At 32.3% G+C, this 16226-nt stretch overlaps 1 protein-coding gene and 1 pseudogene across 1 annotated transcript; both read left to right on the top strand.

Moving 5' to 3' along the window:
* The first annotated feature begins 1754 nt into the window (after positions 1-1754).
* LOC125418297 (cell division protein FtsZ homolog 1, chloroplastic-like) lies at positions 1755-3722 on the top strand (annotated as a pseudogene).
* Positions 3723-6066: 2344 nt separating this feature from the next.
* Positions 6067-7838, top strand: LOC125420301 (cytochrome b-c1 complex subunit 8). The gene is made up of 2 exons (XM_016039244.3): positions 6067-6329; positions 7535-7838. Exons 1-2 carry the CDS (start codon positions 6160-6162, stop codon positions 7581-7583), a joined length of 219 nt encoding a protein of 72 aa, XP_015894730.1. The 5' UTR covers positions 6067-6159; the 3' UTR covers positions 7584-7838.
* The last annotated feature ends 8388 nt before the right edge of the window (positions 7839-16226 follow it).

Below are 16226 nucleotides of genomic sequence, written 5' to 3'. Positions count from 1 at the left end.
CTTGGACGTGACACGTGTCACCTGTAATAGGTCGACACGTGGCACTAGCAAAGCCCAACACATGGCTCCCTCAAAAGCCGACACGTGGAGATGCAGATGACCGACACGTGGCTTCACTACTGTGCAACACATGGTCTCACCATGGTGAGCCATGTGTCATCGTTTCATATCTCCACATGGCACTCTCTTGCAACGAAACGTGGCATGTCCGACCCGTTAACCCGTTTTCTGACCCATCTTCAACCTCCAGCCGGATTTTTTTAATTCATTTCACTGGTAAATAGGTTTTTCGACCCGGTTCACCATTTTTCTTCATTTGTACACTATTCCGGCACTAAAAAATTGCCTGAAAATCACCAAAAAGCTTAAAACACTCGTTTGGTGATTTAATAATATGAATTTTTAAATTCTTATGCACACTTTGTTTTACGTATAAGGTCCAAATTAATTATGTACTATATGATCATATGGATAAGTTCATAGAAGACATGATCATAGGTTCTCATAATTAATGAATTGTCTCACAGTTGTTAAATAAAGTTGGACACTTTATTTACACTGCAATATTTTATGAAATAATATGTCTTGGTTATTATAAAATATTGGAATGATTTATAGTCATTCTGAGAGGATCATGAGAGATTTAATTAAGGATAAATTTATGTAAAAGGAATTAAATCTCAGGCAATATTGGATATGTTATTTTTCTTAATCCTAAGTATATTGAAAATAGGAAATTAAGTGAATATGCTTCTTTGAGTTATCAATAAGTGAGGTCTATAATGAACGACCAATATCTTGATAATTTGAAAATTATGGTTCATTTGATTATCAAGTATTTATGAAATATACAACATGGAATTTGTATGAAATATCCTCTTGACATGTTTCAGTACTTGGATATTAAAAATCACTGGCTAGTGGATTGGATCCGTTAGAGAAACTGATAAGTTAGAGAATAAATAATTAATTGATGCATAGAAATTATTATCAAGTAATTATTGATATTTTACAAAGGAAAAATACATTTAATATATACATTATTAATTTTGGAGTTCACATCTGGACTTTTAATGGAGTAGCACCAGATAAGATCATGGTCCTAGACTTACTCCTAAGCAAGTGGGAGATTGTTGAATTTATGCTCCAGAAGCAATCTAAACTGTTGATCAAGATCTTTAATTAATAGTGGCCGTCGGATCTCCAAGCTAGCTAATAAAGTGACAGAGCCCATTAATAGAGACAAATGTGGCCCATCTGTTGGGCCCAAGATAATTTGGAAACCCTGAGAGGCTAGGGTTTGGAGTCTATATATAGATTACTTTCTAAAGAGCCTTCAGAGGGAATATTTTCCAGATACTAAAATAATACGTTGGAACCTTCTTGTTTCTAGTGATTGGGTGTACCCACACACAGATCCGTTGCAACTAGAATAGCTTAGAAGATTCATCGAAAAAGGTTAGTAAAATCTATATGAATAATGACATAATTTATCGTATATTTTATTCACTCGTGATCAAGCTTCTGCTGTATGTATGATTTCAACAGTTATGTTAGGATTTTCCCCTGCTAATATTTCGAAGGGCATGTTTGTTTCACCGGACTGGGGGACAGGATTGTGTCCCAGTCCGGTGTTTGGTAGCAACATATAGAGATTAGGACAAGTTGACCTCTACAGTGAATTAGTCCCCCGATCGAAGGATTAAACTGACCTGGGTCAGTTTTGTCCCAAACTCATCGAGGGTCTCGCTGTCTCTCGTTGTTTCTCACTGGTCTCGCCTTCAATTCCCACTTCGTTTCACCACCGCAAAACACCTTGCTCCTCTTCGAGTCTTCTCATGACGTGCATTCCTCAGAGTAACAGAAAGAGGGGTGGTCTTCGACGCCACTCTGTAGGAGTCGTAAGCTATTCCTTTGCACCCATGGAATCCGCTAAAATTAAGGTGGTCGGTGTTGGTGGAGGTGGCAACAATGCCGTCAATCGCATGATTGGTAGCGGTTTACAGGTGGGTTCTCGGTTCAATTTTGTGGGTTCTGGTTAATGCCTTGAAATTTCTTCTATTTCTTGCTGATAGTGTGTGTAATTGGTGTAATTTGTTGAAAACCCACTACGTGCTTATATTTCAAAACACATGCATTTAAAGCTAAACATTTGGTATATTAAAAGAAAATTACGTCTTCTAGTTAATTTCCTACCGGTGGGTTATTTTCTTTTGACTTAATTTGGTGAGTTTGGATTGAAGTTTTAGATTTTGCTTCAGAGAAGAATTAATTTTTAAATAATTGCTACATGAAGTGGCTATATGGGACTTTTTACTTTACAATATGTTGGAGAAGCCTTCTTGTTTGCTTGCAAAGTTGCAATTAGTTGATTATTGACAGTAATGTTTCTCTGCTTTGAGAATAGGGTGTTGATTTCTATGCCATAAACACGGACTCTCAAGCACTTGTACATTCTGCTGCTGAGAACCCACTTCAGATGGGAGAGCTTCTGACTCGTGGACTAGGTGAGGCATTATCCTTCTGCTTGACAAAAATCCCTTTGGCGTGTGCATGCTCATGTAGTTGACCATGCCTAATGTATGCATCGGTATTACAATTGGAGCCAAGTGAATTGGTGTTTTTGGTATAACTAGTCTTTCTTTTTTGTAGTATTTGTGTGTATGTAGTAAGGGTGAGAATCCACTTTTTAGGGAACAAGTAGTAGAAGAATCAAAAGAGGGAATTGCTAATGCTATCTTGTATTTATAACAGCTGGTATGGGTGGAGGGACAGGTTCTGGTGCTGCCCCTGTTGTTGCTCAGATTTCCAAAGAGGCAGGTTATTTGACTATTGGTGTAGTTACCTATCCTTGTAGCTTTGAAGGACATAAGAGATCCATATACGCAGGTGTCACTTTGGCCCTTATTTCAAATCACATAAAGATGTGTATTTAGATATATACTAAACAAGAAATTTACTCAAATTGAGAGAAGTTCTTTCTATTGATCCTTTCTTGTGTATTTCTTGTTGTGAAGTATTTGGACAATACAATTGTTATGCCTTGGTTCTGTTTCTTTTAAGGCATTGGAGGCTATTGAAAAATTGCAGAAAAATATTGACCCTCTTATAGTGATTCCCAATGACCGTCTGCTTGATACTGCCGATGAGCAAACACCACTTGAGGATGCTTTTCTTCTTGCTGATGATGTTCTACGTCAAGGAGTGCAAGGAATTTTTTCTTTCTTTCTTTTTTTTTTTTTTTTTTTTTTGGGTGTGTGTGCGTGTGCGTGTGTGTGTGTGTTGGTGGTGGAGAAGTTTGACACTACGGCAAAAATCAAGGTGATTAAAGAAGGGCCTTTACCAATCTAGGACGGAAGGAAGCTAAAGAGTTGGTTGAGAAGGCACCTGTTTTGGTTAAGCAAGGAGTTACCAAAGAAGAAGCAAATGACATGATAGAGAAGAGAAAGGCTGCTGGGGGAGTTGCAATTATGAAGTAAAAATTTTCTGCAATGTTTTTATATCCTTGGTTTTGTTGTAGCTGGTTTTATGGTATCAGGAAAATCTCAAATTTCAAATTATGAAAATTTTGTAATGTGGCTGCTTGGTGGACGTTCATTTATCTTGATGAAAAGATAGAAGGAATAAATTATATTTTGAGCTTTCATGGTTGCAAAGTCGCTAATCATACACCGTCATTCATATGGACAAAAATTTTCTGCTGTAGTTTATTTGGGTTCTAAAGTGGAACCTAAATCTGTAAAATGTTATAATTTTATTTTAATTTATTTCTAAAATTATATATTAATTTAATTTGTAGGTGTTAAAAAAAAAATTAAAATTTGTATGTAAAAATATAAATATATAAATTTACAATTTTAATTAAATATAATATTTTTTTATGAAAATATAAATATAATTTTTAAAATTTTTATTTTTAAAAAAATTAAAATTAAAATTATAAAATAGTCTAATCTAGTCTAATTCTGCATCAAACATGGGACAATTATTCTATTATTCAGTCCGAAATTATGCCAAACACAGTACTATATTATTCTATCCTGTCCGATCCCATCCGATCCGAACCTGTCCTGTCCGATCCGGACCTATTCTGCATACCAAACGCCACCTAAAGGTCTAGAGCGTCTTCCACACACTCTTTAAAGTCTTTTTTCGCTCCTCTATTTTAAAGAATTATATCTCTTTTTCAACACTTCAATAAGTTTTATAAACTGAAAAGTACTTTCTATATAAAACTTTTAATAAACTCATTCACTAGTATACACATACAATATGCTATGCACAATTATAATTAAAATTTTATATTTCATTTTTTTTTAAATACTACTTTTTTATGTATGATGAGGAGAAAAAAGAAAAAAAAAAAGTAAGTCATAATTAGTTATGTGGAAATGCAAAATAAGGGATAATTATAAAAAATACTATTGGAATGTGCTAAAAAAACTTATTCTTTCTTTTTTAAAATATTTCATAATGCTCTTATTTTTAAAAATTATATTTTCAAAATGAAAAATAACACTGGAAATGCTGTTATTGTCTATAACTTTAAGGATACAAGTGAAAGGCTATAACTTCTAGATTTCTATAGAAAAGGGATTTGAATAATTTCTCCATGGACCAATCTTTTGCATGTTTTAATGAGCCTTCCTCCCATTATTTTTTCTTTTTTGGTAATATATACTGCCAAATAATAAACTTGACTTCTGAAATTTATAATTAAATAAAAAAAATTTATGATAAACTTAGACTTCTGAAATTTCTAAATAAACGAAAAGTTTTTATAGACTTGTTTGTTTGTAATAAAATATACAGCTGTGTTATACAAGTTCTTTATCAATATATGTGACAAAATAACATGTTCTTATTTTATAAGTTGGAAAATTAATATCAAATATATATGGATAAATCTATTCAATTTAAATATCTACTTAAATCTTAAAAAATAAAAATTAGTTTTCTTTATAATTATAAATTGAATTCAACTCTGGAGAATAGCTGTTTCGAATATTATCATACAATAAACAAATTACGTCATAATTCAAGTGTGGAAAAGCAAAATAACCCAAGTAATAAAATATATTGTTTCAGTTTAATTAAAAGAAAATAATTAGAGTCTGATAAACTTATTCAAAGATCCAATACTTCTTTTTTTTTTTTTTTTTTAAAGGATCAAAGATTCAATATTTAAATATTCTTATTAAAAACTCAAATTGCTTTATTTTTAATCTATCAATGAAACGATAAAATTTCTTACTTCTCTTTTTTTTTTTTTCTGATAATATTTATTACTTAGGTTTGTAATTGTTAAAAAAATTAATTCAATTTCATACTTTATATTGGAAAATGACAAATTTCAAAATTTTATTTTATTTTTTAAAAATGTTTAATTAAAAATAAAGAATAGTGTATTTAGTTTAGAATTTAATGGATTTAAAATGAATTATACATTTTAAAAAATTTGATGAATTGTTATGAAATTCCATAAATTACATAAAACATTTATAAGAATTCAAAAAAAATTTTAGTATTAAGATTGGATTTCATATTGATAATTTTCTTCATAATTTTATTTTTAAAATATATTAAAATCTATCATTTTTTAAAATTAATGACTTTTTAAGTATTTAGAGATTTTAAAAAAATTCTATAAAATTTTAATTGATTATAACTAAATTTTAATAAATTTTTATAAAATCTATTAAAATATAAATTAAATATTTTAATTCGTATTATTTTTTTAAAATTTAAATCTAATATTTCTAAATATTTTTAAAATATTTTAAATTTTAAATTGAACATAACCATAAAATGCATTGCAAGAATTTAAAACTAGTGTGAAATTATTCCAAAAATAAATTTATAAGATTTAAACTTTTTTCTCAAAAAAGAAAAAAAGATTTTCATGAATTTATCAACTCCAGCCTTCCGTGACAAATATATAGTTATGATACTAAAAGCTACAAAAGTTTTTTTTTTTTTTTTTGGGTTTATTTGTTTTTTTTTTAAAATTATTTTCTTATTTTTTAAAAAGTAGTTTCCAGAGTTTTATTACTCAAAGGAGCATTTCGACCAAACAAAAGGGTTGTTGGGGGCCAAATCGATCTGATTCCAAAAGCAATCGCGGTAGAGAGAGAAAGTAAGAGGGAGGAAAACAAAACAATGGGGAAGCAACCGGTGAGGATGAAGGCGGTGGTATACGCGCTGTCGCCGTTTCAGCAGAAGGTGATGCCGGGGCTCTGGAACGACTTTACGGGTAAGATCCACCACAAGGTCTCTGAAAACTGGCACAGCGCCGTTCTTCTTCTCGGTCCTCTTGTCGGCACCTACACGTAATTTTCTGTCTCTCTCTTGCTAAATCCGAATTAGGGTTTGATCTTATTCTTCGGTTTAATGTTTTTTAGATTGTTTATGCTGTTTCTTATATCAATTTCTTCGGTTTTTTGTTGATTTTAGAAATTAGGGTTTGTGGGAAAACTGATTATTTAAAGAGGGAGATTGGGGTTTTGGGAATATTTACTTCTAATTTGCTCTTGGCTTGAAGCCCATATCTGAAATTTATAATTTAGCCTCAATGAAGTAAAAGGCGTATTTTTTTATCATTTAACATGGAGATATTTGTTATGGATTTTATTTATTTATTTATTCTTTTTTTTTTCCCCATATTCTTGTTGTTTTAGAATTCTGATGGCAATGCTAGATTTTTCTTAGCCGATGAAATTTGGGTGTTTTTGTTTTTTGTGATTTAGAGGAGTGGTGGGGAGATCTTCGTCTCTAAATGGTTACTCATTGCCGTCTTTATGTTTGGATGTATTTTACCATTTCTTTATCTGAATGGCTTGCTGTTGTTGCTGTTGTTATTCGTATTTGTCTTTGTTTGTTCTGTGCGGAAAGGGGTGTTTCCGGTTTTGTTTCTCGTTTTAGCTCTGAATTATATGTACAGTTATCCTAAACATGATAAAGTTGATGCTCTGTGTCAAAACTTTGATAATCGAATAATATAAAGCACCTAATTTGGTTGAGAACTCCATTATATGAATTTCTTGTGAACTTAATGGAAACTGCTCAAAGAGGTAAAAATTCTCGTTAGGATGCCAAAGAAACAATTGCTAGTGTCTGTTATGTAACTGCACATTATTTTTTTGATTTGCACAAAAAGCCCTTGTTACCGGAAAGTGGAAAATGCGTGTTGTATTGTGTGTAGCTTCGACATATTTTATGTTGTTGGTAGATTTTACTTGTTCTAAATCACGGATAATGTGATTTGATATGGTGGGCCCGTGTGATAGCAATACTTCTTTTGTTCTTATAATAGAAGAGAAAAATAACGAAGTAATGGAAATGCAGGTTGTTAAGATCTCCTTCTTATAGTAGATAACATTTTCACTTATTTTCTGGTTTTGAAATGCTTTGCTTTTGTTTTTTATATATTTTATCAACCTTATAGACTGAATTATAGATTATCTTATATTTTTTTGGGATTAGATATTGCATTTTTGTTTGACCTTGATTTCATTTTGGTTGTAACTTACTGCAGGTATGTCCAGCATTACCTAGAGAAGGAGAAGTTAGCTCACAGGTACTAAGGATGTGCATTGATTTCAGGAGGAGAGCACAAAATTTTTCTCATGTAGTTGCAACTTTATGCACCTTCATGGATTTTCTTTACTAGTTGCAATCACATTAACATTTTGTTATTATCTGCTAGATATCAATCTAAAGCGAATTGCAAAAAATGTTTTATGTCTGATGTTACTAAAATAAATTTGTATGTTCTCACTAAACAATGTGATGTGGAATGTGTTTTACTGCATGATAAATGAAGTTTTTGTTCTTCACAAGTCCTATTCTTATACTGCTTATACGAAACTCGTGCCGGAGACAATCTTAGATACAACTGTTTTGTTGCAAGGTGTTTGAAACTCTTATCTCCTAGGAGCAGACAAGTGCAAGATGTTTCATTGTTGCATAACTTAAAATTTTTCTTTTCACCAATAATAGTAATAATAATAATAAAAGTAACTTAAAATTTTCCGATGATGGTTTATTATTATTATGTAGCAATAAATTTAGTTGTTGGCCAAAGGTCTTAAATGAGCTTCAATAGCTTCTGTGAGCTTGTAATGCGGACTACACTTCTGGTAAATCTGCATGGTTGAATTACAATGCTTGGTTCTTAGGGCTGAAATTCGGTGTAATGGAGTCTTTTTGTGGTTCCTGTTTGTCCAATCTCACTGTTTTAGCTATGCGCTTTCTATCAAATCAAATCATTATAGTCATTCTTTGAAAAAGAAGTGGACATTTGCTTATGATTAGTTTATCGCACTTTAATAACTCTATATGATTTATATTACTTTTCTGTTTTTCCCACCTCTCGAAGAGGTTTATTTTACATTCGAGTTTTGTATTCGTTGTTACATTCTGAATGAGTCATTCGAGTGATTTGAAGTAATTTTACAAAAAATTAAATTTTGTATTAACTATCTATCTAAATTCTACTATGAGCCAGTCAACCAGACCTCAAAACAGTAGATTTTTTCTCCAAGGTTTATTTATTTATTTATTTATTTATTTTGGGTGTACTCCAAGTTTGATTTGAAAAGATAGAATTTCTTTATCAAGGTTTATATGGTGTTACTTATAATGTTTGGAAATTGCTTTTTCTTTGTCCGAAGAAAAATGTAGCATACATTTAATTGCTCAAAAATATTAGCTATTTAAATAAAAAGTTAAAAAAAAAAATTAATACTTCTAAATTCCATGGCACTTGCATTTTTTTGTTTTTTCAAGTTTCAAATGTTTAATTATGAAACAAACAGATGGAGGTATTATAAATATGACTTTTATTTAAATTTGGAGCGTTTTATTTATTTTTTTAATTCTCATTAAAGTAAAATTTTATTTTATTTTATTCTCTTCAAGCAATTAAGTTAAAAGTTTGATGTTTTTTTAATTAAGTATATGACTGCTTACCGACTCGAACCTAGGAATAGCAGACTATGGTGAAGACCTCGTGCCTCGTAGTCATAGTTTTACTTAAAAGTCAGGACTCAGGAGTACCATAGATAAAACAAACAAATATAAGATGGACGAATAATAGTAGAAACCCTGACCTATTTTACAAAGCTCCCAGTTACTGTTTCTTCATGATGAAAAATTGCATGCTATTAATCCAACAAAGTCAATAAACTTTTGCTTGATGATTTAATAATCATTTATGTTTTTCTAAGATTAACATACCAGTTCTATAGCATATATTATATTTTAGAAATTTAAATAAATCAATTACATACCTAAAACAGCAACAAATAAAGAAGCCAACTTGTATTTTAATAACTGGAATTTCTAAATAAATTGAACTCTGCTCTTTACCATCAAATTTTTTCAAATAGCTCATCGAACCATAAGCATGTAAGCACATATATCACTTAGGCCCGAAAACTGATGAACCACCCTTTATATAGTTTTCTAGCATGTATATAGATATATATTTAGCACATGTCCACACACGACATAATGTGAGCAGGCACTTGACACATGTCACAAGCATGTAACAAATTCATAAATATTAACAATGGGCTAACTAAAACATTATAAGATGATGAGTTCAAAAAAAAGACCTCAATGTAAATGTCAGTAAACAAAATATCCAATCTTATTATTAAACATGGAGTAATTAAGCAAGTTACATGATTATGAATAGTGTGCACATAAAAAAAACGAAATTCTAATATTTTCTCCTTTGAAGTGTATAATCATAACATAAATAAAAACACATTTAATACAAAATTTCTCAAAACATAAGACCATTTCACTTAAGCACAGTTAATACCAACATGATACAAGAATGTGCATAATTTAGGTCATAGAGATTCATAGTTATAATACTAGGGGATCTAAAATACACATATATAAAGAGAAAATGTCTTAAGTAGGTTTGCACATAAAGAATAATAAATAATGTACTAACCCTCTGCAGCCAACACCCCCATGTGAGATACATATTTCTCAAAGAAATCTGGAAGTAAACCTTTAATTAGTGGATCTGCCAATAAGTAAGTCAAGACTCAATAGAAATGAGGGACTCAATAGAAATGAGGCCCTTTACAACTTCTTTTTTACTCTATAGAATTTTATATCAATATATTTAGCTCTGAATGTATATTTCAAAATATTGGAGGAATATACAGCTATGGAATTATCACAGTACAACCTTATAGGGCTTTCAATGGAGTAAACTCCCAAATCATTCACAAAATTCTGCAGCCAAACCATATGATCGGTTACCTCAAAACATGTCATATACTGTGCGTCCATTGTTGAGGATACTGTAATTGATTGTTTGACATAGACACATCTTCTCCTGCCATAACGAACATATACCTGGTAATGAACATTTAACATCGACACAACCACCATAATCAGCATCAACATTTGCAACTACGTTAAGTGAGTTTGTGCACCAATATGTCTATAGTCTTTTATACCTTAAAGACAGCTAAAGACCTTTTTGACCGCTTTTTAGTGCATGAGATCGGGATTGCTTAAGTATCTACCAAGTGCACCAATTGCATAAGTAATATCAGGGCATTTGCAAACTTAAGCATATATCAAATTGCTAACTATAGAAGAGTGTGGCTTCTTTTTCATTATATTTACTTTACTCCTTTTCCTGAAACAGTAACTTTTGGAGAGTTTATCATCTTTTACCTTTGGTGTATTAATAGGAAAACAAGTGTAAATACCAAATCTTTTTAGAATTCTGTCAATATAGGCTCTCTGAGACAATAATACACAATTAGTCGTATCTCGAATAATTTTTATGCCAAAAACAAATGAGGCTTCTTCAAGATCTTTCATATCATAATAACTAAAAAACATATGCTTAGTCTCAGTCAATAGATCAAAATCATTGGATGCAAGTAGTATATCATCAACATAAAATATTAGAAATATAAAACTACTCATATTAATCCTCATATATATTTGACAATCAATAATATTCTTCTTAAAAATATTATTGGTGACAACTTCATCAAATTTCAAATACCTCACTTCAAGGCTTGTTTCAATCCACAACTAGATCTCTTAAGCTTACAAACCAGACTCTCATTCTCAACAACTTGGAAGCCTATTGGTTGGATAATATAAATGTTCTCATACAAATCATTATTTCGGAAAGCAGTTTTGACATTCATTTTATATAACTCTAGACTAAAGTGAGCTACAAATATCATAATGATTCTGAAAGAATTTTTTGTAAATATTAGAGAAAAGGTTTCTCTATAGTCTATTTCCTTATTTTAGCTAAACTCTTTGACAATAAGTCTAGTTTTATATCTTTCCATTTGAATATGGAAATCAAGTTTGGTCTTACAAACCAATTTACATCCAATATATTTGCTGCCATCTAGTAACTCAATTAAGTTCCAAATATTATTCAATGTCATGGATGTCATATCATATTTCATGGCATTTGACTAGAAATTAGAATGTGAACATAGAAGTTAAAATTAAGATGATTTATGGTGTATAATAAATTTTTGATATTTTACTCATATTGAAATTGTATTAATTGTTCTTAATTTAGGCTTTTTATTAGTTTTACTTAATTTTGGTTATTTTTGCTTTTGTTTGTGTAGTGTATGTGAAGTGCTCGAGGTGTTGAGCTTTTACCTCTTAATCCGGAGATTGAACGGGGCTTGTCGTGCTAATTGGAAGCTAATAAGGGAACAAAGGAATGCTATGGCGAACAACAATGAAAATACACTTCGACAAAGAGCCATTTAGGATTATTTTCGACCGATGCCCAAGAGCATTATTCGAGGATAAGGCGTCAACTAATCAATACGAACAATTTTCAATAGAAGTTAGCCTTAATCAACATGGTCCAACAAAACCAAGCTTTAACTTGGTTTCATGCTTTGCAACCCGAGAGCATTTCTACTTGGGAGGCGCTTGTGGATAGATTCTTGACGAAGTTTTTCCTTCCATCAAAGTCCTCAAAGTTGAGAAGCAAAATTGGTCAATTGGACTTTGAGCTGCTGAATGAAGCATGGGAAAGGTTTAAGGAGCTTCTAAGAAAGTGTCCTTAACATGGATATGCTGGGTAGGTCCTCATTGATATATTTTAAGGATACTGGTGGCCAAGCAACCTGAAACTTTGTTGACATATTACACCCTAAATTTTTTTTCTTGATATTTTGCACCCCAAACTTTCTTTTTGCTTGCACCGTTGGTTTTCTGTTAAAAATGCATAACGGAATGATCAGGTACTTTGCATGTGCTCATCAAACGAAGGTAAATCATGTAATTTTACAACTTTTAGACTTTGTTTGGAACTCAGGAAATATGGAAGAAAAAAATTGAGGGGAAAAAAGCGAAAAGAAAAGAAACAAAAAAAGATGTAGGAAATGTTGTTTGATGGAAAAAATAGATAGATCTGAAGTTATTTGGAAAAAATCGATAGAAAGAAGCCTCTCCATTACTAAAATGGAGTTTTGCTTTCTTAAAATATCAGTTAGATAGAGAGGAGACAAATAGAGAGAGTTACAAAGAAAGAGAGAATACACAAAAAAGGAGGACAGAGACAGAGAGAGAGAAGACAGAGTACACCCAAAAAAAAAAAAGAACAGGGATAAAGAAAAAGGAGAGAGAGATAAAGACAAAGAGAGTTACAGAAAAAGAGAGAATACACCAAAAAAAAAAAAAAAAGAGGACAGATACAAAGAAAAGGGAAAGACGAGAGAGTTACAGTGAAAGAGAGAGTACACTAAAAAAAAAGAAGATGACAGAGACAGAGAAAGAGGAGAGAGAGAGAGAGAGAGAGAACTTCATTCCAAAAATCCCTTCTTCTTCTTCTTCTTCTTCTTTTCTTCTTTTTCTCCTTCATCCATGTCTGTTCTCTTCCATTCCTCATCTTTTTTACTCCCCTGTCCTCTTTCAAACCCAAAATCCCCTTCTCTTTTTTTTTTTTTTTTCCTTCTCCTTCTTCTTCCAAACCACCACTCTTAGTAACATTAAACAATCCCAAACTCGAATGGAACTTTAATTTCTAAATTGAGAATAGTGAAATTGCATGATTTACCCTCGTTTGATGAGCACGTGCAAGGCACCTGATCATTCCGTTATGCATTTTTAACAGACGAACCAACAGTGCAAGCAAAAAGGAAGTTTGGGGTACAAAATGCTAGGAAAAAAAGTTTAGGGTATAATGTATCAACCTTGATAAAGTTCGAGGTGCTTGACTGCCAATATCCCTATGTTTTACAATGGTCTTAATGGTCATACCAAGATCATTGTGGATAGCATTACTTGTGGATCATTGATGGAAAAGATTGTGGATGAAGCATATCCATTGCTTGAGAAGATGGCATCTAGTTCATGTAGTTGGCCTATTGAGAGGCAAATGGGAAGGAGACCTACCGGTGTACATGCAGTTGATGAGCTAACTAATTTGATGGTGAAGGTTGATGCTATTTCACATCAATTGGCTTCACTTGGTTCAAATGTTTCTTTATCTAGTTCAAGTATGGAGCCAACATCTAGCATGTCTTTTCTGATGGGTAAGCAATTACAAGAACAATGCTAATTTGTGGAACAAAATTGAAGTTACAATTTTAGGCCTAACAACAATCTTCCCAACTATTACTATTTGGGGTTGAGAAATTATCAAAACTTCTCATATGCAAATCCAAGGAATGCATTAAATCCACTACCGAGTTTCCAAAAGCCTAAGGTTGAGAAACCATCCATTGAGGATTTGATTACTTCGATGAACTCATTTGTTATGGAGACTAGAGAAAGAAGGACGAGGACAGGCTTGATTCCATTGAGACTCATTGTGCCAATATAAGAGCTACTATGAAGTCACTTGAACATTAAATTGGGCAATTGGCCAATGAAATAAAAGGGAAGTACATTGGAAAATTTAAAAAAATTGGCATATTGAGAGTCTAGGTTCTTCTTTTGAAAACGTTGAGGGTAAGGTAATGGTGTTAGCAAAAGAGGAGGGTTATCCATAAAAGTTATGGAACCCGGACATACCTTTATAGACTCTTTCTTCTTCAAATCACCGTTGAAAGAGAGCTCCTCATCACCTTCCTTTGCTTGATCATCCTTAGCTTCCTCAACCTTAGATAACTCTTTTTCAACCACCTTCTTTTGATGGTCATCACTAGAAGGTGTAGGTCCTTGATATACTTTCCCATTTCTAAGTGTAATGGCCTTGCATTCTCTTGGATTTGCTTTCGTATCACTTGGAAATTTACCCATGGACTTCCCTTTTATTTCATTGGCCAATTATCCAATTTGATGTTCAAGTGACTTCATAGTAGCTCTCATATTGGCACAATGAGCTCAATGGGATCAAACCTATCTTCATCCTTGTTAAGCCTTCCTCTAGTCTCCATAACAAATGAGTTCATCGAAGTGATCAAATCCTCAATGGATGGTTTCTGTTGCTTAGGCTTTTGGAAACCCGATGGTGGATTTAATGCATTTCTTGGATTTGCATATGAAAAGTTTTGATGATTTCTCAATCCCGGATGGTAATAGTTGGGAAGATTGTTGTTAGGCCTAAAATTGTAACTTCAATTTTGTTTTACAAAAGAGCATTGTTCTTGTAATTGCTGAGCCATCGGAAAAGACATACTAGATGTTGGCTCCATACTTGAACTAGATGAAGAAACATTTGAACTAAATGAAGCCAATTGATGTGAAATAGCATCAGCCTTCGCCGTCATTAATGAGCACATCAACTACATGTACACCGGTAGGTCTCCTTCCTATTTGCCTCTCAATAGGCCAACTAAATGAACTAAATGCCATCTTCTCAAGCAACGCATACGCTTCATCTACCGTTTTTGCCATCAATGATCCACAAGCAGTGCTATCCACTATGGTCTTGGTATGACTGTTGAAACCTTTGTAAAACATATCAATGAGGACTCACTCATCATATCCATGTTAAGGACACTTTCTTAGAAGCTCCTTAAACCTTTTCCATGCTTCATTCATCGGTTCAAAGTCCAATTGACCAATTTCACTTCTCAATTTTGAGGATTTTGATGGAGGGAGAAACTTCGTCAAGAATCTATCCACATGTTCCTCCCAAGTAGAAATACTCTTGGATTGCAAAGCATGAAACCAAGCTAAAGCCTTTCCTTTTAGTAAAAAAGGAAACAAGCGTAACCGAGTAGCATCCCCATCAATTCCATTGAACTTGATGGTATCCACTACTTGTAAGAACATCGTCAAGTGAATATTGGGGTCTTCACTTGCCTCACCACCGAATTGGTTTTGTCAAACCATGTTGACTAAGGCCTGCTTCTATTGAAAATTGTTCGCATTGATTGGTCGACACCTTATACCAGAATAATGCTCTTGGGCATTGGCTGAAAATAATCCTAAATGGCCTTTTGTCGAGGTGGATTTTCATTGTTGTTCGCCATAGCACTCCTTTGTTCCTTTCTTAGCTTCTGATTAGCACAACAAGCCCGTTCAATCTCCGGATTAAGAGGTAAAAGCTCAACATCTCAAGCACTTCACATACATTACACAAACAAAAGCAAAAATAACCAAATTTAAGTAAAACTACTAAAAAGCCTAAATTAAGAACAATTAATATAATTTCAATTAGTAAAATATCAAAACATTCAATCCCCGGCAACAGCACCAAAAACTTGATGGGACAATTATTGTAAGTATACAGGTCGTATTAAGTAATAAAGTGATGAGAAAGTTTCATTCCCACGAGGATTGGTTTTAATATCATCTAATTACCATCATTTTGACTAATTATTTTTATCTAGACACACAATTAAAATGAGAAAATTGAAATTAAAAGCAAAGTAAGATATTAAACAACGAAATTGTAAACTAAAGTCAAGTATGACAAAAGAAAAGAAATTAAGTCACAAACACACAATTCAACAGCTTAAAGTGGAATTACAATGAACTAGAAACTTAGGATTTTGATGTACCTTCTACCTTTCCTATATTTGATTAATTATGTTAACAAAACACCAAATTTTACCCAATTTCTAGCCTAGAGAAATTCTAATTTAATCTAACCCTTTTTGCAAAGTGAAATTAAAATCTATGAGTCCTTAATGAAAATTAAAAATTCCTTCCTAAAATTCTTAATTCCTCATGCCTTAAACCCTCTCTTTTATGGCTATCCAATTCCCAATTAAATTTTCCAATATTAATTAGGATCTAGGTTGTGT

The sequence above is a fragment of the Ziziphus jujuba genome, chromosome 12 (genome assembly GCF_031755915.1).
Source record: "Ziziphus jujuba cultivar Dongzao chromosome 12, ASM3175591v1".
Classification (NCBI taxonomy): domain Eukaryota; kingdom Viridiplantae; phylum Streptophyta; class Magnoliopsida; order Rosales; family Rhamnaceae; genus Ziziphus; species Ziziphus jujuba.
This window is presented reverse-complemented; position numbering and strand designations above follow the sequence as displayed.